The 23,987-nt window shown below is 41.2% G+C and overlaps 1 protein-coding gene across 1 annotated transcript in view; it reads right to left on the bottom strand.

Moving 5' to 3' along the window:
* Positions 1–1,382: 1,382 nt before the first annotated feature.
* The window catches only part of SOS2 (SOS Ras/Rho guanine nucleotide exchange factor 2), a 56,440-nt gene continuing 33,835 nt past the window's right edge, over positions 1,383–23,987 (bottom strand). The window contains exons 9-23 of the mRNA XM_056345150.1: positions 22,540–22,667; positions 21,532–22,187; positions 18,543–18,624; positions 17,732–17,854; positions 14,177–14,280; positions 12,743–12,962; positions 11,649–11,768; positions 10,734–10,896; positions 10,012–10,129; positions 9,218–9,390; positions 7,537–7,653; positions 5,799–6,060; positions 4,775–4,816; positions 3,527–3,636; positions 1,383–3,150 (exon numbers count right to left, since the gene is read on the bottom strand). Of these exons, the coding sequence (XP_056201125.1) occupies positions 2,641–3,150; positions 3,527–3,636; positions 4,775–4,816; positions 5,799–6,060; positions 7,537–7,653; positions 9,218–9,390; positions 10,012–10,129; positions 10,734–10,896; positions 11,649–11,768; positions 12,743–12,962; positions 14,177–14,280; positions 17,732–17,854; positions 18,543–18,624; positions 21,532–22,187; positions 22,540–22,667 (2,928 nt within the window). The 3' untranslated portion in view covers positions 1,383–2,640. The remainder of the gene's footprint in view (positions 3,151–3,526; positions 3,637–4,774; positions 4,817–5,798; positions 6,061–7,536; positions 7,654–9,217; positions 9,391–10,011; positions 10,130–10,733; positions 10,897–11,648; positions 11,769–12,742; positions 12,963–14,176; positions 14,281–17,731; positions 17,855–18,542; positions 18,625–21,531; positions 22,188–22,539; positions 22,668–23,987) is intronic.

Below are 23,987 nucleotides of genomic sequence, written 5' to 3'. Positions count from 1 at the left end.
GAAGTGTTACACAGCCCCCCCAGCTATTTATGTCGGCATAAATGTACCACATAAATGTAAGCTGGCACCTAAAAAAGAGCTGGTCTGAGAGCACCACCCCTGCACAGCACCATTTCAAGGTTAACTCTTACAACATATGCTCCTGCTTCCACAAGTTTAAACTCCTCCTCAGAGTCCATCACAAACCAGAACCTTACAAAGCTCTTGGATGGAGGGAAGTATTTTGATATGTATGGAAACCCTTACTAATCAGCAGATGCTCAGCTTAAAATGATCTGGGTAAGGGCTTTACTGGGTCAGGGCCAAAATAAACAGCTATGATATATTTTAATGTGGAATACTGAAAATGCTTCTGGTCTAAGCACTTGTACAGAAAGGTATAAAGCTGACATCTGTATATTCTATAATTTGGGACAGGATTTTTTTTCCCCTTCAACAACACATGAAACTTAAAAGTCTGAAAACATGTTACTCATCTTTTAGCAACAGCTGCTGGTAAGGACTTCAAAAGTGTTAATACAAAGACCCAGACAGAGAATTTCACTTGTTCAGCTTAATTCTGCAGATCAAGGTGACACCTGACAGTCTGCCTTTTCTATGTAGAGAGCATTAGGAAAGTGCTTCACTGAGCCAAATTTCACCACCAGATACTAATAGAAGAGTTCTTCACGAACTTACAGAAGAGTTATAGGTTGTGTTTTTTCTGCAAAACCATCACAGAGGCATCGTTCATTTCCTGCCTGCACTCCCCAGTTTGTGCATATCCAACGTGGGTGCTTCTTGAACATTATTTTTGCAAAATGAAGCAGCTGTCCTTTATATAAAGTGTGCCCTGCCCCTTGCAGGAATAGATTGTACCTCTTCTTCCTCAGGAAAGGAGCATGAAGGGGGACAGGCAGTAGGAGAAGACTGTCCAAGAGACAGGTGGCTAAATACATCTTCCCAGGAGAAGAAAATCAGCACCCTTCCTCAGGCATATCGCCTTCCTTTTCCAGAGGGAGTGCGCAAGACTGTGGGAGCAGTATAGGCGGGCTGCTGAAAAGCCGGAGCATGACTTGGAAGCCCGAGCTGCTGCCAGTCCCACCACAGCGGTCTTTCTCCAGCCAGAAGCCAGGAAAAACGGAACGCACTTCTCCACCTAGAGGGGCCAAGGCACCCGAGGGGTTAGTAGGTGGAGGGAAGCGCTGAACTCCCAGGGCCCTCCCGGGTTGGGCCCAACTGCCTTGAGCTTTGCTCGCAGCACTGGATGGACTCAACCACAGACCGAAGGGCAACCGAGGCCGAGAAGAGCAGCATGGAAAAATGGCGCTTGGTATTGCCAAGGATTTACTAAATGCAATTCCCAACCTTGTCCTTACAAGGAACACGCACTGCTCAGGCTCTTAAAAATTAAGACTGGGGTGATTTATTAATCTTGTTAAGAACTCTGATACAAAGCACAGTAAAAGGCCACAGACCAGTAAATAAAATGTGGCTTCTGGCCACTTTATAAATGCTGCTACAGTACTACCAGTAAAACAAACTCACTCTCACACCAGTTCAAACAAGTAGTTCAACTGGCAAATAAAAGTTCCATTCACTTATCAGTTTAAAAAGTTTAATAAAGCTTTAAGTGTTTGCTGGTTTAAATGCTACCAATCATGAATCCATTTTGGAAATTAAGTGAGATCTAAAGAAAGTTACTAGGTTTGGAAGGCAAGATTGTTCCTAAGCCAGAGGAAACACTTCTGACCATATAAGATTGCAAGAGTAGCAGACTGTATTATAGGCCTCAAGTCACTTAAATTTATACAGGTTATTAGCATTATCTGTAAATATACAATATAAACAATTGTACATACACGGCATATAGCTTTGTTCTCGAGAACAGTAGACAACTCTTTAGCTTAAGACATCTTCGCCTACCAAAACAAAAAGGCACATCTGAACAAGATGCATGCTAAGTACTAGGGATCCTTTCCAATATCTGAGACAGGTAGTCCTTGTTCATCCTTTCTCAAAATAATCCAAGACCAACTGAATATTTTGGTATTTTGATTTCAACCTGTTTTGTCTTCTTTGTCTTCAGCAGCAAATCAATGACAATTAAGACACGGCATTAAAATATTTGAGAACAGTAGCTGTCACTCATGAACCTCCAAGCTTACATGAAGTTAGAAGGCAAGTGGCCAGAGGTTTAAAACCTCTAATGTTGTATGTCCTCACATTGTGTAATCGCCCATTGCGCTTTTTTTTTTAAATTAAGGAAAAAAAAAAAGGCCACTAGTGCTCAAATTTGAAAAAATTCCACAGACGCACCTTTTTTGGCTCAGTGCAATTAAACGATGTCAGTTTAAATTCATTTAGTGTAGTTTACAGTGCAAAAGATATATTTTGTATACTGGCATAAGTGTCGGCACTGAGGATGTGAAACAAGGCAATGCTGCTGATCACCTGAGGGTCATGCTGTCCAACAGACACAGGCTAGATAGAGTGTGTGTAGTCTTATTTTTCCAATTCAAACTTTTTTTTTTTGATCAGCAGCACTTTAAGAGCATAATTTGTGAAAGTACTAAAATACACTGCCTTTTTTGAATAAATAAAAAAAAAAAAGGAACTTTACAAATACTATTCCAGTGTCAATGACTACTATGGCTAAGGTCATTGAGGAGTTTCTGCATTTTCTAGCAAAGACAGTCTGTGCAAAGGAGGGTGGGACAGCTCCCTTTTGTAAGTCTTTGGTGGAAGTTTTGGTAACTGAGGGCTTGAATTGTGCCGGGGTGGGACGGGGGGTGCGGGCGGGTGGACCAGGTTGTTGTGACTCGCGCTGATGACGCAGCAGCGGCGCAGTACCCTGGGAGAGGGCGTGCTGGGAGGAGTGCCAGGAGAGCTGGGGCCTGTGCTCGCCTCCCTTAACCAGTCGGGATCTCTGTGTAAGCGTCCCACCGGTGGTGGCTGGAGGTTTAGAGGGTAGTTGATAAAGTGTTCGGGTGGCCGGAGTGGTACCGGTGGTGGAGTATCAGGAAGAGGGTCCCGGGGGGGTGGAGGAGGAGAGCTGTGCAGCGGCTGGTCAAAGGGGTTAGTGTAAGCCAAAGCGCGAGGCTGTATCTTTGGGGGCGGTGGCTGCCGAGGTGGAATTGCTGGAGGATCATCATCCGACTTTAAACCTCCCTACAACATTAGAGAGAAAAAGACAGCGTAAGAAACGTAGATGTTTAGATAAAGTGTATCTTCTGACAGATGCAGAGTTCTTTTGACATCTGCTACTTTTACTGTCAGAAACACGATACTGGCATAGCCGTACCTCTGATCCAAATACGACCACTATACTCCTAAAGTAGCTAGCATAGTTTGGACACTGGGAACCTGAAACTTAAAAAGGGCAACTAGAGCACTGCATTTGAAAGTCTTTAAGACTAACGATGTCCTAGATGGTTGGACTCTATGATTTTAAAAGGTCTTTTCCAACCTACATGATTCCGCTATTTTATGGTTCTAGATGCTCCCTGATTTATTAGCAAAGTTACTCAACACAGGACAGAAATACCTTAGCACTGGAAGCATCCTGATCCATCTTTTTTCGTGGAGGAAGTGGAGGAGGGTGTTGAGGCTCATCACTTAATTTAGGAAAGCTACCCCACGAGCTGAAGAAAGTCTCTGGAGAGAAAAAAAGCAGGTATTTTACTGCTTGTGCAATATCTGAGGAACATAGGCTAGAATATTCAAGCCAAACCAGAAGTAACTCAAATAAGCAGATCTTTGTGCTCAACAGCAACATGAACGAATTAACTTCAGTTGTATGAAATTCTCATTGATTTCTTTAATCAGATATAGCCTCACAAAGCAGTCTCCTATTTCCAGTATCAAAGATATGCATCAACAGTTAGCAGGCAATGCTAAAGGACAGAAAAATAAACTAGTGAGCACTTAAATAACTTTCTCTGCAATCCTCTCTATATTGCAGAATTTACCCTGTTTACCACAGTGCTTGCAGTGTGCCCACACGCCACTCTGGAGTGGAATGTTTGTTCTCTGTGCCATATGGGTACGCATTCAAATTTGGAAATTTAGAGGCTTTGTTAACGGGTCTACAACACTTGTAAAGCAGGAGAATTAATACACCAAACTGAACAGATGATATTAACTCTTACATCATTTTAGGACATTTCTAGTCCTTCCTTTTACAGAGGGGAAAAAAATCCTCAAAGTTAAGAAACTACCCCCTCCCCAGCCCCAAGCCATATTTGTGACTTAATGCATTTGTTTTTTCTCTTAGAAGTGCTCAGGGCTCTGCATCAATACATCAGGCACCTGGGCTCTCCAGTTTGAAATTTCAATCTTATTAAGGGAAAGTGTATATGCCTGTGTAATAAGGGAGTAAAAAGAGAAGCTGAAAACACAGACAAATACAGGATATCCCTCACAGCTGTGGTACAAACAGTACCTCTTCTTTCCCAGTAACAGAAAAGTTATTTTCACTATGTGGTAATAGGAAGTTATCAACCTGCTTCATTTGAAGCATTAGTCAAACAAAATAATCATCAAGGACGTTCGAAATGCAAGCAAAGTCATGTTTCCCAGGGGGGGAAACCAAAACCAAACCTAAATCGAGCAGTTTTTAGACTTTACATTCTTTACTGGTCATTTGATCTAAAACCTGTGCAAAAACTCCTCTCAGGACCCTAATGAATGCAGCCCACATTTTCATCCCAGATTTCAGATTTTAATTCCCATTCAGCTCTCCTGAAGCCAGGAAAAGCAGAGTTAAATGAAACAATAGAGTTAGGGTACTCACTCGACTGTGGCAAACTGACAGGAGCAAAGATGCTATTGTTACCTGTTAAACGAAAAATTGATTGAAGACTTTCCAGACAGAACAACTGCAGTACAGCACAGAACATATGCTTGTGAACGACCTCAAAGATCACCACAAACTCCAAGTTTATCGACTGCTAACACAAATTAAACTTTCCTGTGTAAAATGCTCCTGAACTAGAGATTTTCAGTTACACTGGAATTAAAACTTCATGATTCTATGTTCTGATATTACGTTGTTATTCACTTCCCCTGCAGCCCAAATGTCCTCCTGCCATAAAAAATCGTCACTTTTGTCCCCCACTGGGCTTAACACACCTGCCAAGCCTGCAGCCCCCTTAGAAGAGGGCCAAGACCTGTCATGTGCTTCTTTCAAGACTAAGGAGCTACTCACAGCTACAGGCAAAGCTTGGGAGCGTTATTAGTGCATCTGGACTAATACTGCCTTTTTTTTTAAAAAAAAAAAAAAAAATCAAGACTGCATTGTGGAGCGAGTGCCCTGACTATCCCTACTTCTGGCACTTTGGTTCCTATCTCAAAACACAGACTGGATTCCTTTCAAATGAAATAAAAACAGAATCACAAGAGTGTGATTAGTGCACAGGACCACTCCTGAAACACACACTGGTGTGAATGCCAGGTCCTCGGCACCTTTTCTCTTGACAGATGTGCTATATGTGGTAGGGCAGGTGTAGCCCCTGCACAGTAGGACCTCACGGGGACATCTTCCATAACAGAATGCCTCAGCTTCAGTGGGCAAAAAGACTGGAAATACACTTGTAAAGGAACAAGTGACAAGTAACTTACTGTTATTTACAGCAGGGATTTCAAAACTGCAGTACATGTAATACTGACACACGAACTTCATAAGCCCACAACTGCATTTTGCAACTTTTTTTTTTTTTACTTTTTGTATTTTTCTTTAAAGGCTGACATACACACCAATACATTTTGGAAGCCTGAGGGACAATAATGACAAGTATTAAAACGTGTTGCACATTTACCATAAGAACTGTTGAGATCAATGTCTAAAAACACACTGAACTCCGAAGAAGCAGACACTGGCGGCGTAGACGGTGTGTTAGGCGAAGTTGGTGCTGATACTGTTGATTCATGCTCTGCCTCAGTGATTCTACTGAAACTTATCTTACTTGGTTCCTTTTCAAGTGGCAGTGGGTGACTTCTCAGGGTGCCAGAGGTGGAGCCGTGTCTGCCGGTATTAGGCCTTATCCCAGGAGATTTCAGGGGGTATGTTGTTTTTCTAGGCTGGAGAAAATACAGCTGGTTAGTACTGCTAACATTTCAGCTAGCAAATTTGCCAAGTCTCTAGCAGATATTTTAAAAAGTTCTGATCAAATACAACTGAAAAAGCAGTATAGCATTTCTACAAATGACTTCAGGTACAGCCTGTTGTTATCTACGCAGCAGGAGTTTACTGAAAAGTTACAGATGCAGCTTAATCTTTTTTCCCAGCTTAATAATTTTAAATTATTTTTTTTCAGAGCTATGAAGAACGAAAAGTCAAGTTTCAGATGCATGCCAATCAGGACACAGGGAAGAGCAAGTCACAACCTTGGGAGTGAGGTATTTCAAGTGCCTGCAGAAGAGCCTTGTAACAGCACCGTAAGACACTCTTTGTGCTTCTACCACCGAAGGTCACCAGGGCCCTACATGCATCCAAGATCAAGGACACACTCAGGCACATGTTGTCTACATCCTCTGCGTTAGTCAGGAGCAAATTCTTACACACACATCACTAGCGTGACTGAAACAAGCCTCATTAGACTCAGGTGTAACACAGCACAGATCAAAGGCGATTCTTTGAAAATGAATTATGTTCCCATTCTATGGTGGTGCGCACTGCTCCACCACACTACACTACCCAGAACTGGACCTTCCTGAAATTCCAAGAAGAGTATCTCATTTGGAAATCATGAACTATGAAGAATTCATACCCAGCTGACTGAGACTGAACAGCATGAATATCTACTTGTAGAAAGTATTTTAGAGAAATTACTGTAAGCAGCATTTTTGCAATAGTAATTTTTGTCATTTTCTAGCTATATCTGTAATATCATCTTACAGTAATATTGCTCCAACAGCAGATTGCTAAAATGACTTACAGCTCTCCCAAAAATCAGGTATTTCTCCAGCTCCAGTACAGTTACAACATATAAAAAACCAAGTGTTCTAGAGAGTGATCTTTCTGCTTAAAAAAGAACCCTGGGCTCCAGTAACTATTTTTTGAAAAAACATAACTGCTACTCCTTTGAATTAAACTGTATTTTGTTCAGCAAAAAGGCTGCGCCTTGTAAATTCTTCAGTCTTTACAGCAATATAAAATATTTAGACAAAATAAATTAACTTCTACTTAAATAAAACATTAATTGTGTATAAAATACATTATTTTGATTAATATTAATATTTTACAAGATTTCTTGATACTGTGAAATGAGAATTGTTATTATGTATTCCATCAAATGACTATACGGTAAGAAACCCAAATTTAAATGGTGGTATTTTTGGCTTTGGGAAAAAAATACTCATTCTAAAATTAGTCAAAGGTAGTATGTTTTAGTAGTAACAAACATCTGAAATAGAAGTATTTTAAAATCAAGTTTTGCTGGAAGATCATCTCACGATACAGAATTCTGAAGGAAATATATACAGCTTCTTGAGTTAACCACATATCCTTTTTCGTAGTGGCTAGTGGATTTTAGCTATTTGCAGGACAAGACTTACAAATCTAGGTGGTTGCTTGCAGTTTCGAGGTTCAATTTCTAATGACTTGTTGAACAGATAATCTGTAAACTCTTTTTCTGGTATCTTCCCCATAGGATTGAGATTTTCAAAGAATTTCTAAATGAAACAAGCATCAATAATATTTTTAAAAATAAGCATACACACAGAATTTTAATGAAATGCTTGTAATTCACTGATTAAAAATCCAGCTTTTCACTATTGTGAAGCTTATATCCAGGAAAAACAGAGTAAAACATTCCCTGAAGTAAACACAAAACAATCCAATGCAAGAAACAATCAAGTTCATGGTAAGTTGACCTTGCGTCAAGTAAGTAGGCATGGTTAATTAAGTCTTCTGTAAATTGTTTGCTAGTATTTTTGACTAGTGAATCACGCACAGCACAGCTGTGTTAAGGGCTGTGCAACAGTGTCCTGAACACTGGCCTTAACATCACCGATCTGGGAGAGAGACGATACAGTAGTGGAAGCAAAGGTTACGCTAGTGCCATTTCTTAGAGGTGCTTTGGATGTGATCGATGAACTACAGAGAACAGGAAGGGACGGAGGACAAAAGCAGGACGGTCAGAGGCAGGGACAGAGCATGGCACGACGGCACAAGGACTGGAGGGAATGCATGCACCATGGGCAGGGGAACGGACAAAGCTCCCCCAGCGCCCGCCAGTCCTGCTGCAGTTGGAGTCTCAGGGCGGTGAGCTACAGCGTTTTCCATTTGTTCCTTCTGCAGCCCAAACACTGCCGTCCCGTGAACTTCAGGTACTTCTTGGCCTATGAATACTGTAAATCTCCTAAACCCTTCCCAGCCGAGTCCCCAGCTATTAAACACACAATGCAAACAACATTTTAAGCAGCAGTGTTACTGCCCATGTAATTCTTCATGTCACCAGCTTCTTCGTTGGTTCCTGCCTGCTGCTGTTCTCTAGCTGAGACAGAGCTGTCCACGCAGCTGCTTTTTGGAAAGGTTACGATCAGCCGCGCGCTCAGGCAGTGTGGCTGGGTACTTACAGCTATTCTTTTCAACCATTATTACCTCCATATAAAAACACTGACCTACCATTACCGGGCTTGCCGTTTCAGCATCTTCCTTTACATTTTCTGGGATTCACTAGTCTTTGCCTTAGGTAAGTAACCACTCGAGCACCCTCTCATTTCCAAAGATAACGCTGGCTGACGCTGGTGCATCCCCACATTGGCTTTGCTTCTGCCACGCCGAATGACTGTTCGTACTCGTGCTGAACTACACACCTCTGACTGTTAGCGGGGTCGATGGCCTCTGGTCAGAGGTGTCATTACAGAAGGTCTGAAGGACTAAATGCACCAGGCATGTACAGACCACTTTAAAGGCAACCGATTTCTCTGCGAGAAGGTCTGCTGTTTAGTCAGTATGTCTCACTCACTCTGTTTTGTTGCTAAAAGTGTCTCTGATACCAGGCTGCAGAACTGTAAGGGGATGAACAACACCCAGAACACAGAACCCGACTAAGCAAATCCCCACTTTAAGTCCTTTGCAGCGCTACTTGGTTGTCTACCAGCCACTGTTCCCCCCTCCTCTGATGGTCACTGCTCATGCAGGATTAGGTCCAGTACTAGAAGATTATTTGGTGATTTTTGGTTGTGTACATTCTTTTCCTATCCCCAAACAGGTTATTTAATATTTGATTACCCGAATTTCTGGCTCTATCCGTAAACAGTAAGGCTGGTTTTGATACTGCTGAATTTCTCCTGTAATTTCAGCCACTTTTCTCCTCTTACTGAAGTTAATTAATTCTTTCCCTTGTCTTTTAAGGAAGTCAGGATTCCCTTCTTCTGTCTTCAAAATATTTGTTAGGTATATTCCTGATAAAGAGAGAAGCATTTTTAAATTTTCATTTTCATTCCAAGAGCTGATTTCATTCTTTGTAATGAATGATAAAGAAGTCTGAGCATAGGCGGGCTGTTCCCTTTAAGGCTCCAACAGTTTATTAACTGGCAAGAATGAATCAAGTCTACATTTTACACAGGAACAACATATTACTGAAATAAAGATGTTTTATCTCCTTCATGTGAGAACCTGATTTTAAGAAAAAAAATATCTTTAGGTTATTGCCATAAACAGATCACCAATGTGGAGGCAGAGTTTAACACAGTAACGTAATATTCATACCCATATAATACCAATAATCTCTATTCTAAGATAGAAAAATAAATTCCATGTAAGAGACACTACATCTCTTACTTGATCTAGTGGAAGATCCATGGCAGGGAGGTTTGGAACCAGATAATCTTTAAGGTCCCTTCCAACCCAAACCATTCTGTGAAGTTCAAAACCATTACAAACTTAGGAAGTCAGAAGTCACACATTCTATGAAAGATTTTTTTATAGCTTAACACAGCCCTGAACACTTCAAGCAGTATTAACACACCTGCATCAAACTCAAGACCGACAACGGAGTATCAGCCTGCGCTGGTGTTACTTACCAAAGAAAGGCACACAGGGTGGATTGATTGACTTGAGCTTAGCCAGATACTTTTTAAAATGATCTTGACTCAATTCTACTGCTTCATCCAAAACTCTTTTTTTTCTTTCCTGCAGTGCCTAAGTTGTCGAAGAAAAAAAACAATAGGGATGCGAATCTTCTCAGCAGCATGGTTAGCAAAACCAAGGCAATTCCCTAGCTCTCAGCAAAAATTAGGAACTGAAATTCAGATTTGAAAGAACCTCTATTGTAAACGGTTTGCTCTGCACTACAGCCCCATCAGTCCAACGCTTTAGTCACATGAATAATGAGGCTACTGTAAAGGGACTATTATTTCGTCTATCAATTTACAAGCATAATAATCCTGGTCTTTACATGTAATAAAAACTAAACATTCAATTTTGAATTTAACTTAAAGGCCTCACGCCGCCTTTCAAAGGCATACACACCAACAACAGTTGAATGGCCACAGCGTTTCCCCTTTTCGGGCTGAATACACGTCAGAAAACGCCTGCTAAAAAGCCCTGCTTCCCGTTACAAACTGTTTGAGACACCCAGCCCACCTCGTATGTTTTCTCATAAATAACTTTGAACGTTTCACACTTGTTTTCTTCCCTGGAAGCAAGTGTGATACGGATACTATGGATTTCACTTCAGAAGCGTGGCTGATCCATTTCTGGATTCTGGTTTTTTTTTTCCTCTCGAGCAATGCCCCAAACTTACCTCAAACGTGTGATCTAGCCTGTACACTGACACAGAGTTCATTGCACTGACGATCTCCAAAACACCATTGAAATTATTCAAATCTTGAAAAACCTGCAGGATTTCTATAATCCTGCTCAGCACAGCCACTCGCTCTTCAAAGTTCTCAGTTTCCACTATGCACCTAATCAAAAGACATCACTTGAGAAACACTGATGAATAAAACCTGACATTTTGCTATCTACTAAATCAAATTTTTCCAAGCAAAACCTGTACAGTACACCCAGTATGCACATTTTGGCTCTCTTTCAAGAATCTTGAGCACAGATTTATGTAATCACTTCTTACATATGTTCAAGTTGGAAAGCCAAGAAAGGTTTTGGCATATCCTCTGAAACAATAAAGCAAACCCCAAGCAAGATCACGGGTAAGTAGGGTGACTCTCATGCCACTGGATCTATGGTGGCATTTTGAACTCGCTAGTGAAGTCCACACATACACGCTGCTGCACCCTTCGGCAGTGCTGGCCATGTCCTCAGAAGTACTTAATTAATCACCTCCCATGAGAAGGAAGAGGCAAAGACAGGGGGAGAAGACTCAACAGTGCTTTCATGAGAGATGTACAAAAGCAGTGCCAGGTCCCGCACTGCCTTCAACACCTTCTTCAACACCTTCTGATGTACCGTAGAAAGGCGAGTAGGACCCATGCTGACCCAAGTGGACATAACTGGGGAAAAAAAAAAATAATCTTCCTGTGTCAGGAAGAGGAAGCATGTGCGATTGGCATGGAGGCACCCCTGAACCAAAGCCTCAAGTTTCTGTAATGCTCTACAGCTATCTCAAGATTCAAGGCAATAGAATTCAAACAGCAGAAAAATGTTTCTCTCTGAATATCAGTAGGAGTTAACGCCGCTACACTATCACGCCTGTACTTACTTTTCAAACCAAAGAGTAAGATTTGTAGTATGACGAATCATTTTCAATAGATTTGGGGAGTTAATTTCCTTATCTTCTTTAGTCCACACACTACCAACAAGTTCAGAAGGCTGTACTGCCCTGATAATGACAAAGCAAGATGCAGAAAAATGCTCAATACGAACAGTAATTGCATGTTCTGTGTTTGCATTAAAAGATTATTTCTTCCCTTAATCATGACTTGATATTTCACAAATACAATCTGATCTAATCTACTGCAAAGCAGTTACTTAAAATAACTTTTTGACGAGTATTTGATATAGAAAGAAATACATTTTTATCTTAATTGAAATTGGCGTTTTTGAATAAGTGTTTTCAGATAAGAAAATTACAAAGGACTAAGTTTAATTTCCTGAAAGCATAAGAAAGCAACTTAAAGATAGTTACAATTTTAAAATGGGAAGCTGAAGTACTTTGAGCGACCCGCTGGAGAAGTGGCCTATTTCAGCAGAAAACCTGCTGTCACTGAAGCATGAAAGCACGCTTCATCTTTGAGTTTTGTAAGACTTTAAAGAATTTCCACCCAGCAAAACCTAGCTCTCTCATCAAGGGCAGCTCTATTTATCACAGGTAACAACAGAGCTAGGAAACAGCAGAGTACTTATGGTACCAACCAAAAAAAAACCTCTTTAGAATTAGATTAGAGGACATTGTGGTACACATGCCGCGGCTATATGCATACAACACCCAGGCCTTTTCTGTGCAGCTGCAAAGGAAAGGAGCAGAGACAACAGTGTTCTCTTCTTATGATGCAACAAGCATTTCTGATTAATGTAATACTGAATTTGCTTTTAACAAGGACACAATACAAGTTAGCACTATCTGCTGCTAATATTTCACTGTTCTTCCTGTACTTATGTTGTCAGAAGGCTGATATGGAGACTAAACCCACCTTTTTTTCCCTGTTACATATTTTGATACCAAACAGACTGCAAGAAAACACCTTCCCATAAACTCTTGACGTTCAAGGGGACGTACTTTTGACTGATTCTACACATTAGAACTCTTCCTTGTTCAAGTCATCTAAACCCCACATGTATTAGTTCAATCCCTACCTATACAGGTCGGACTCGAGAAGTGTCAGCTGTCGAGCAATTTCTATAGGATGCAGAGTCATGAGGTCCAGCGTTTCACTGTGCCCAACACGCCAAATGTGCCACTCGATCGGGGGAGGCGGGCTCTCAAAGGTGATGTTGTGACTAATCCCATTTGCTTGAGCTTTCTTTCTCTTGATGATTTTAGCAATTGATTCCACCCACTTCTTCATGGACTTTCCTGCAAAAGACAAACCATTAAAAAATAAAGATCCACAACTTTTTAAATACCATTTTAAAAGACTTTTGATGATTTAATGAAACCAAACCACCCCCCCAATTGTGCATGCACTCAAAATTCTGCATTTCTGCATGCAAATTAATTAGGTTTGTAGTTCCCTATTTTCTTCTTATGGGCTCTTGCACCTGTATCAGTTGGTAAACACAGACCCATGTGAACAAATTTTTGGGGTCCCAGTTGCGTTTAACCACATCTACTGACAGTTTTGGTGTGGAAAAAAAGTGACCCTGTATACATTATATTTTACATTTTCCCCTGAGCTGCAACCATCTCCACTTTGACTGCTAGCTTCATCTAGAAGAGGAGAACTAAAAAAGTAAACAAGCTTGAAGTGAGGACTTTGCAACATGCTGCACTAGTGCGTTGCAGAACAAAAAGATTAGAGAAATACATGTTTACAGTATCAATCCAACATTTACAGTACACAAAATGGTGGACAAGACGGGAAGTACCTTCAGCAGTTTAAGACAAATACCTTTTAAGAGACTAACCAGAATGTAATTACTTCTCTCTGGTCAGCAATGGTTAGCATGGAGACCTCTGCAAAAGATAAACTACTGTTCTCTGAGTCTGTCTCAGGATTATATTGCCCAATGTATGGTCTGGCAATCTGAAAAGTGTAGAATTGCCAGGATGATGATTAAAATCGACATGCCAAGACTGCTGCCCTCCACATAGGCTGCCAAAAAACCCTGCCAGTTCATAAGGGATTGCTCCAGAGGAAGCAATACCAAATGGGTCAAGTATCCTCTCCTACAAGGATAATGATTTTCAGCCAGAACTTTCAATAAATGGGAAAAGAACAAGATGGAAAAATCAGTCTCAGTATCCAACCGGGAAGGAATTCTCTACAAATACAACACAGGGAGGAAGAAGGTGACAGTCTGAATTATAGTCAGGCAAGGACAAACATTACTGTCCAGAAGTAAATACACTTAAGGTAAATATCATAATGCTTAAAAGTCATTTTTGGTAGCTGTTTAGGCTCCAGGCCAAAGCTTGCTCATGTAAAAGAGAGTCTCATAAACAGCTCAATTAAAGGCATTAAAATTACTCATGCGTGTAAAGATATTCCCATGTCAAAAACCTGTCAGGATTAGACCAGCAGGTTGTACCAAAATGTGGAAGAAAAATAGGACCACCAATTACCATACCTCTTACACTGGAAATAAACGTCTCCAATCTCTCCAGTAACTCCAGATCTCTTTCAAAATCGTAAAAATGGTGCTCTACCCAGTGACGAAAAACATTTAATATTCTAAGGAAGGAGAGGGAAAAAAAATGATGTTTGTTCTTGACTTCCAAGACTCATCCCATGTAAACACCAAATGAAACACAATTCTACAAAAGCGGAGTTACAGATTCATGTAGTTGATGACTATTGAAATACACGTGGACAAAGGGGCAGAACAAAGACTAAGCATGGCATCAATGACCACAGAAATCCCCAGGTATTTAAACCTAATTTTCCAGTCTTAGCATAAATATATTTGGTGGGTTTTTTAATTTTTATAGAAAGAATGCTAGTGTTGAGGTGGTTTCAGAAGAGGAAAAAACGTATCAAGATCAGATAAAATTGGTATTTCTAATGTAATTTTCTGGTTTTTTGTGGGTTTTTTTTTTGTTTTGTTTTGTTTGTTTGTTTTTTACTAAAAAGGCTACTTAGGTTCTCCTATTTGATAAGAAACAAATTTGCAATTGTTTCTTTTCTACACACAAACTTCAGCTTAGAAGTTGTTCCAAGTGTACTGCCCTCCTTTCACATCTTTTTAGTTACACAAATGGCTGTTCTACATCCAGTACTTCCTTTACGGATAACATTAAACTTTCTCTTGATTTTTCTCTACATTTTCTAAAACAGACTTTTAATAAACAAGCCTCTAAAAACGAATTACAACTGCTCTTCTACCTTCTGTGCTTAGGATGTATCAGAATACAAACCTGTTTCGCCTCTTCTTCAGGTAAACAAGTTGAGGTCATACCTCAAAATTTTGATTTATCGGGGTGTACCATATCATCTTACACGATGGGTGAGCAAAAACCTCCTATCTCAACTAGTACAACTGTCTTCCTTGTGCCAATTCAACAGGGAATTGGCACAGGGAATTTAACAGACTCAGAGGAGGAGATGCTTACAGTGAGATGTGGTTACTCCTGCCCCATCGCCTTGGCAGAAGTGGCTCAGCTGCGTGCCAAGTGCTGCTGAACTCCTCCACTCTTTGCAGCTCAGGACACCGAGGTAAACCAGCGCTAATTGCGTATCAGGCTACTGGTCTCAGTGGCTCAGAGCCCTGTAGACTGGGGGGCAAGAACACCCGAGACGGATGGGGCAGACAACTGATTGTAACGTGCCAGTCTGTTATGAGTCAGAGCGCTAGAGAAGTTGGCTGGTTTAGCTTAGTCGAACGAAGAGCATGAGTACGGAGGAGGCACCAGTTCTCCTCTTCCCTATAAGTTAAAGAATAAGGCCTATCCCATGAAAGACTGGCTACGCAAACAGAACATTCAGGCTTGGAATCAATGACAGCTTCTAACCATCCAAGGAGCAAAGTTTTGAAGTTCCCAGCAACAGTAATACAGGATTTTATCTAATCAGTCTTTGCCTTTGAGATACCATGGTAGGAACACTGAAAAAGCAAGAAAGATTGCCTGGTTCTGCTGACCGCATTTCCAGCTTAGCACCTCCTCTTTCTCATGACCTCACATTTCATCTAATCAAAGACATCACTGTTTCCATGCCTGTGCACTGCACAGCACGTCTACAGCATCTTCTACTAGATGGGGAGTAAGTTCTGGGAGAGGAGGCAGGAAGGGAGGGAGGGAGGGAGGGATGAGCATCTTCGTGTTCTCCACCTTCCTCCCATACCTCCTAGCTCTCAGAAGCAGAGGTTAATGCTATTAACAATGCTCGAATTACACAAAGTGCTGGGCTTATCAACCTAACGGCTCAAATTCAGACAATTATTTTCAATTATAGGACAGAGTTTCAAGCTCCCAGAAACATGTCATATCTCCTAAATTCAAAGATTAACAGTAAGCCACAGAAGGGTGTGTGTTAAATAGCAGCTTTAAACCACATCTCATGAAGAGGGCACCAGTAAGGGGACTGAGATCACCACCCGTAGCATGAATTAGACAGCAAAGAGTAGCTGTCAGGATAAGAAGTATCCACACCTCTCAAACAAGGAAAGAAACCAGAAACTGTAACCAAAGATCCTGGAATCCTTGGAACGGGGCACGGGTTTCAAACAGCTCAAAGATAACATACGAAGGCAAAAGTGCTCAATTGGTTTTGGAAATGAATAGCAAGAAACATGGCTAATTTCTGCCTCACGCTTTTCTACAGGTTCCAGTTCACCGGTAACCACTTGTCCTGCTCAGCTACGGCAGTCAGCAGTGCTGCAGGAAAATGTATGTGTACCATGCAAAGGGGCACTGTGAGGAGGTCCCCAAGCAACTTCAACCCCGATCAGCAGGGGCAGCTATAAAAAATAGCAACAAAAGCAATACAATGATATTTAAACTCTTGAGCCAGTTATGTCACAGAAGCCCGTTCTGTGTGAGTTTCTGTGAAGGGGCTCTATGGGCATCTATGTGGATGGATAAATAAGCAAGCTGAAACCAGGAAAAGTACGTGTTGCGAGGCAGTGTGCGAAGCTCTCCCTCTCCCAAGAACTGCGGAGGCTGGAAGTCCTGCTGAACCCACAACTAACACCACCAAGGGCCTCATAAATCTGTACACGGCCACGAGCACACACAAGCATCAAAGTTACACTGAGGATGTGTAACCTGGACTCCATCCATGAAGGTGGTGGCTGCTATGTATCAATGAAAACTACAGTGTTACATACGTACTCATCGTATATATACACACAGGTATCTGACAAAAATGGGACCCCTAAGTGACCTTCTGAACACCTGCCTTGAAGGTACTGGCATGTCAGTATGATCCTTCACTTTGAGTAAGCTGCTGTGGCTCCAGACAGCTAGCTAGGAATGGCTGCATGCAGTAACAGCGTAGCTGAGGGTACTGTGTGTATAGTTATCTGCCATTAATAGTAACACCTTGATGCTGCTAACAGAAACAGTTTAATGAATAAAAGTTGTTCTAGCAAACAGTGGTTGTGATTTGTGTCTCCTCCTGACCTGATCCCCTATGAGGGAAACAACTAGCCTCATTCATGCTAGAAACACTTAATTGTTCCCCAAGTTAGCTTGGTCAGCAAGACCTTGAAGATTCACTGCAGCCTGTTGCAACGTGCAGTACAGACAAGAGTCTCCCTGTCTGTGGGCAAATACACCACCGGGGCTGGGAAACGGAGTCTAATACCAGCAGGACTGAAAGAAATGGAAACAGAGAAACTATCTTCATAGGGCCTGTTAACAAGGAATCCATTCAAAATGCAGTCAGAAACACTTTCATTTATACATCTCTCACCCACACCCGCTTTACATAGCAGCCATACAACGTTCTTGTGGCTGGTGATCACAGCTGTGAGCGGCAGAACACCAAAGTACAGTTGCAACAACAACAGAAGTCAGTATGACTAATCAGAACATGATTTGGGATATTAGTCTGGTTGCAGACAGTGATAAGTCCCTACTTGACAGCACAGCAGTCTCCAGAAGAGATTACTGTCTCCAGGATCACCATATAATCAGTGAACGAAAATCTGGCTTTAACAGAACAAATTTAAAAGCAAATAAACCTGAGCTGTACTGGCTGGACATATTCTTTGCGAAACCGCTTCAGGTCTGCGCTGATGGGCTGTTCCCCCTTCTCAATCGCCAGCCTGTCTGCTTCAGTAGGCTCAGGCTCTGGGATTTCAAACCTATGAATAAAAGCACCAAAAAACTGATGGCAATTAAGATAAAACACAAACCTTTTATGGAAGACCTGAAGAGCAGTTGCATTAAAAAAAAAAAAAACCAAACCAAAAAACAAACGCATGGTGAAACTCAAGCACTCATCTAATATCCAGTTTGCCTGGAATTCCCTCCTCCTCTAGCTAGGTACTGCTAACACACCCAGCTCTCACCCTGATAATTCGCTAGTTCTCTGGTCATCACAAGACGTCTAGACTAGGATATAAGGTTTTTAACTACCTGGTAGCTTGATTAAGCGAAGATTAAAAGGAAGCTTAAGAGCAGCTTTATCACACTGTATTAAAATGTTGTTTATGTTGAGTCCATGCCTCTCAAACTGCTTAGAACATTTCCGTTCTTGTTTGCATCGAGGCACAGGCATACTCAAATAGGCTCTCCTGATCAAGGTTAGCAGTTCAGAACATTACTACCCCACAGCTGAAGGCACTCCAGATGCTCTAGCTAATACTTAATTCAGGTAACTAATTTAACAAAGTGGGAAAAGAAAGCTTGCATTGTGTCCCGTTTTAAAAGTTACTGTTTTACGAACTTCACTAAAACACGTGCCACGTGGCACTGAGAACCCGAGCAAAAAAGGAGTAAGTAAATACAAAAAGCCTCTCGGTATCTTCAGAAAGGATGACTACTGCTTACCTTTCAATCAGTAAACTCAGCAGTTCCTGGGGCTTGCAAAAGGAGCGGTACGTGGTAAGGAAAGTACGTACAAAATTAGGATCTGCAAGGATAGAGTATAGAGTAAGAAAATGACCCAATTGCAAAATATCAGAAATAAAATACACATACACTTCACAGAAAAAGTTTAAGTGCAGAAAATACATGAAGGTTGTAAGTCAAGCACTGTAATTTGCAAAATATTAAAAATGATACTCCTTGTGAAATTTTCGTTTAGTTCTTTCATGCATTTCCCCTGTAAAAGTATTCAACTGTACATACGATGTTCTCTCAAGGGCTCTGCCTCAGTCTTGGCACCCAAACTGACTTACACTCCCCTGAACATACAGCTATTCCATGGTTTTCATAAAGACAAAGAAAACGTGGTAGAACCAGGCTGCCTACTCTCCAGACATCAAAAATACCTACACCACTGCAACCAAACTTGTGTCTCACCTGTTGTTAAAAAAAATCTCCAGCAAGGGGGGAACTGCACACTGGCTCCAGCACACAACTACCCTCTGCCGAGCAGCCAGCAGGGAAAACCCAATCAGCAGCAGAGTCCTTACAAAGCGAATACCTACAGCAGCTCCAGATGTTGCCTGTCCACAAGTCACCACACCTCCCTCCCGCAGTTTCTCACTGCTACGGTAGGTGTGTTACCATGAGACGCTCCCTATCCGCAAGCCACCGCGTGTTTTACTGTGCCCACTCTGCTATATTAGAAGTATTAAAGAAGATTTTTTTCTTTTCCCTTAATCTCTTGTCATTCCACTCTCTTGTAGAGAGTTTCTTAGATGGTGGATAAGCAAGCTGATGAATGGCTTTACTGGGAGTCACCAAGGGTCATCATCTGGTCCTAGTCCTGACATCCCTGCAGCAGGCTCCCTCACAAGAGGAACAGCAGCAAAGATGCTGCTGCTGTGTGGCGTGCAGCTGCTTCCAGTGCTGCCGGGCAGCAAACGAATGCTGAACTATGCTGAAATACAGGAAAACCAGGCCGAGAGAAGTGCCTATGCATATGCCTGCCCAGAAGTGTGGGGTTTGTGGTGTTGGGAGTTTCTTTTTTCTTCCTGTTCTGTAAATAGTCTTGAATCTATCCGCATTAGGCGCAGGTAAGCTTACACCAGCAGCCTTCAACATGTGGGCAATGCATTTCTTTCAATAAGCCCGCAAAAGATTAAGACACACACTGCTTTTAAGAAGGCTTAAATTCCCTGCAGAGCACTGCTCAACATTTTTGAGGGATCCATATACAGGAACGTCCTTGCAAGCTTAAAGTAACAATGCTCTCATTCTGTGATAATGCTGCTGAGTGTGCACTGGCCTGTTCTGCTTCCATGTCACAGCTACGTTCACTCTTCAATACTATTTAAGACATTTTGAAAGTAAATCTTCCTCTTACCGCTGAACAGGCAGGTAGCATCTCTGATCTGCAGGCAAGATATGCAGTTCTCTTAAAATGGGGGCTGCTACTCTGCCCTCTAAGCTGTGCAGGATCCTTTAAATTATTCTTGAAATCCATTTATTTTTGTAAATGGCATTCTCAATAAAATAGAAAATCCAAACCATGTGCTACTATTAGTGGCTCACAATTTAAATCCAAGAGTTTATTAACTCTGCATTAGCTACTTCCCACAATATCCTCGTATCTACTGGGGAATTCTTCGACGTGACAAGAGGTCACTCCACGGATGCGGAGCCCATGTGCCGGAGTGAAGCCTGCTTCAAACAAGTCTGACACCAACGCAAACAATCAACTGAGAGTTTTAAAAAAATCATATATTGACCTAAATACAAACAAAAAGCACCACCGCGATCTGCTGAGAGTCCCTTCCACATGCTGTTAGTCATCAAAATGCCCTTGTGGAGGCTGAGGGAGAGGATTTTGTTAGTCTTGGCTCCAAACGCTGTTTGGAAAAAGCACAGAGAAACCCAAGAGGCAGTGCTTTCATTGAAGATTCCCGAGGCCGAAGTGGCAAGTACTCACACTACAAAAACTGAAGTTACACTAGTAAACGAATACTCAAATACACCAGTTCATTCAGGAAAAGAACAAAGTTTACAAGCCACCAAAATCCACCACGTTTTAGAAATTGATGACTTGGGACTCACGGACAACACAACTGTGGATTACTTCCATACTGACCAGGTGCATCAATACTGAGCTTCAATCCAGGAAATGCTATTTTTTAAATTATTTTTTTTTTAACATATACACCTCCACCCCATCTAGCCTTAGTTTTACAAAAAAAGACTAACTTCAATAGGAGGCAGTTTTGTAAAAAGCACAAAAGAAACCATTAGTATTTGAGAAGTTTTCTAAAAATTGCACACCACTTTCACCAGCACCCTTGGGTCAGCTGCGCTCCATCCCCTTTCAGTGCATGCCTTTCACCCCAAATCTAAGATCTAACATTTGCACCAACATTAGCACTTCACATAACTACTTCAAGGTTTCATTTCTGTGGCTTTAAGAAAGTATTTCACAGGAAAGTCTGAAAAAAACCAACAATTGTGCTTTGCATCCTTTTACGCCAAGGGACTTCAAAAAGCAGCAGGTTGAATTACAGTAAATATAACCTCCAACCTTTTTCTTCCTCCACAGTCACACAGCCTGTAACAGCACCACTGCTCTAGCCATGACGGTCTCAGGAAACACACTGGTGGCTCCTATTAGACCATTGATTTTTAATTATTTTTTTTTTTTCTGAGGGGGTGGTGGAGCTGGGGAGGAAGCAGGGAGGGAGAGGTGAAGGGCTTGCATACCCAAAATTTTCTTATGGCTTTGCTAGCAAAACCAGTTGATTTAGTAAACAGATAGTGGGATTTTTTTTCCCCTGCAAATATTCCTTTATATTTAACTACACACAGAAAAACCCCCCAACAAACAAAAGATAAAAGGATTAATATCATCAACCATACAAGCATGACCTTAAAAAACCATATATATATTGAATGTACAGGATACCTGCATACATATGGTACGTTAACCTTTCAATTAGTTTCACAACTGTTCCTCCTTTGATGATAGGAATGCCATTCCTGCTTTGCAAGTTGTCCTCAAAAACAATGTTATCTTCAGAGTCTTCCACTACAAAACGATACACACTTGGGCTGGGCAACCTCAGCGGCTGTTCGTTTTCTTCTTGCAGTAGCACTGAATCAAGCATCCTATCCAAAGTACTGCGATACTGGAGGGAAATCAGCGCTGCCATCCAGTTACTCTTCTCTTCAGCAGACTTGGCAGCAAACAGTATACTGTTTTCATCTTTAGATACCAGCTCAAAAGCATGTTTATATTCAGCTGTGTCATCTTTATCAATAATCTGTATTTTCCTCATGATAATTTTTTCCTTCAGCCTATACTCCGCATTGCTGTAACCGGGAAGCCGCGATTGACCATGATTAGTTTTACAGCTGATCATTAAACCATCAAAGAGAAAGATGTGGCGTTCATGTTTGGCTCCTATTTTTGTCAAGCCACCCTCCATTATGAACTCATTACAGCACTGCCCAATATCTTTGCCTTCCCAGCCATCAATATTTTTCTGGATTTCATTCATTTTCTTGATGGCCAAGTGCTTGCTTCTTATTTGTCGGTGATAGAAGCGACAGACTGGCTCCCTGGAATGAAGAGAAGAAAAAGTCACATTGGGCACATTCCACATTTGCCATTCCAAGAGAAAAAAAAACCAAACCCAAGAACAAACCCAAACCCTAAATGAATAATTTATATTATTATTCCTTTGCCCTTGCCCTACACATGCTGCTTTGGATAGGGAAGGAGCAAGATACTGACATTATTCACAGAAGTGGACCATGAAGGTTTTGGGCTGCTACTCCGTTTACAAAGAAAACTGGCATAAAGACATGTCTTGAAAAGGAACTAGAGTATCTAACAAGAAAAAAATGACAATTCCTTCCACATCCTTTATCTCCTGCTCTAGGAAACCAGGGTACTTTTGTGGATTATTACCCAGGCCGACGTCTCGGGGAGTGTTTGCTGTAAATGCGCTCCATGCTGCACTGCAGATTCAGAAGAGCAGTAATGGCTTGTTTTAAGCACTCCCGATCCTCTTCGTCTTCACTGCATTCCTGCAATTGCTGTGACATAAGAAACATTTTTCTTTCAAATTTGTCTGATTTATAGAAGGGCAGGAAAACTGACAAACATGCGTAAACAGTGTTAGCTACAGTACTCAGCGAAGTCAGGGACTTCAAGTCAACGCAAGAGTTACTACTAGAAGCACGCTCAAGACCAGCTGTGCATGTATCTAATTAAAAAAAGAAAAAAAAAGTCAGCTATTCAGGAAAACTCCGTAGGTACTCAACAGGAGAGAGCAGGAGGGCGTTTAGAAAGATAACCCTTTACCCTTTTACTGAGAGCCAGTGCTAACTGTCAGGTACTTTTTCCTGGTATCTTTTCCACAATGTCCTGTTTTCACAACTAATTTTATTAAATAGTTTGGAGGTTTGAAACAGTCAAGACTTAAATGCAATTTTATATAACTACATGTAGTGTTTCTTCAATGAGTCAATCTCAACATTTCAGAACAAATTCAAGACAGAAAAAGCAAGAATCTCTCTTTGCTTCTTACCAAACTCTGCCTCAGCTTGCATTCAGTAAACTCATCTACTTCATGAAGAAATGTCAATTTTGCACAACGTGAACATAGTAAGAAAAAAAAAGGTCTGAAATTCAAGAGTTGCTAGTAACAGCAAAATGTAAAGACAGTGAGAATCAGTGTATTTTCCTTTAATAAAAACTAGATCCATCTACACCACTAGGCAGAAACATCTTCAATTAGGAAACTCAACAGGCTTTCATATGGTCTCTATACCCATAGTAGCAATATGCTTTGTGCAAAGCCTATCCACAGAGTTCCTCTTCTGCATTCTTTAAGGTTAACACTCCTAAAATACCCAGACACAAATAAAAGATTTTTCTTGTTAACCCCTTTCACCGTTCAAGATCATGTGGATTTTTTTAAAGAAAGCTCAAGTAAACAGATTGCTGGGCAAAATCAAGACAATATGCCATGCAGCTTTGGATGAACTCTGTTTTACCTACATACTTTAAGAGAAATCTTACTTACAATCACTCAGCATGGCAGAAGCCTTCTTTTCCTTTCCCCACTATATTCCCTCAGCAAGGATATGTAGCTTCCTCTAAAAGTAATTGAGAGAACAGGATTTGACCAGATTGGTCCACTCTCTTCGTGTAACTTACATTACTAATTTTTTTTTTTTATTATTTTTCACATGCCCAAACAACCTCCATCTTTAATGTTAAAGAAATGAAAGTTTCACGGCCAAAAATTTCTGGGGAAGTTTATGAGCTGAGGAACAGTACAGGGAAGGGAAAAAAAAGATGTCTACCTCTGTGGAAACCCTTCTTTGCTTTACTATCAGCCACAGAAATGC

Source organism: Falco biarmicus, chromosome 7 (assembly GCF_023638135.1).
Source record: "Falco biarmicus isolate bFalBia1 chromosome 7, bFalBia1.pri, whole genome shotgun sequence".
Taxonomy (NCBI): Eukaryota; Metazoa; Chordata; class Aves; order Falconiformes; family Falconidae; genus Falco; species Falco biarmicus.
This window is presented reverse-complemented; position numbering and strand designations above follow the sequence as displayed.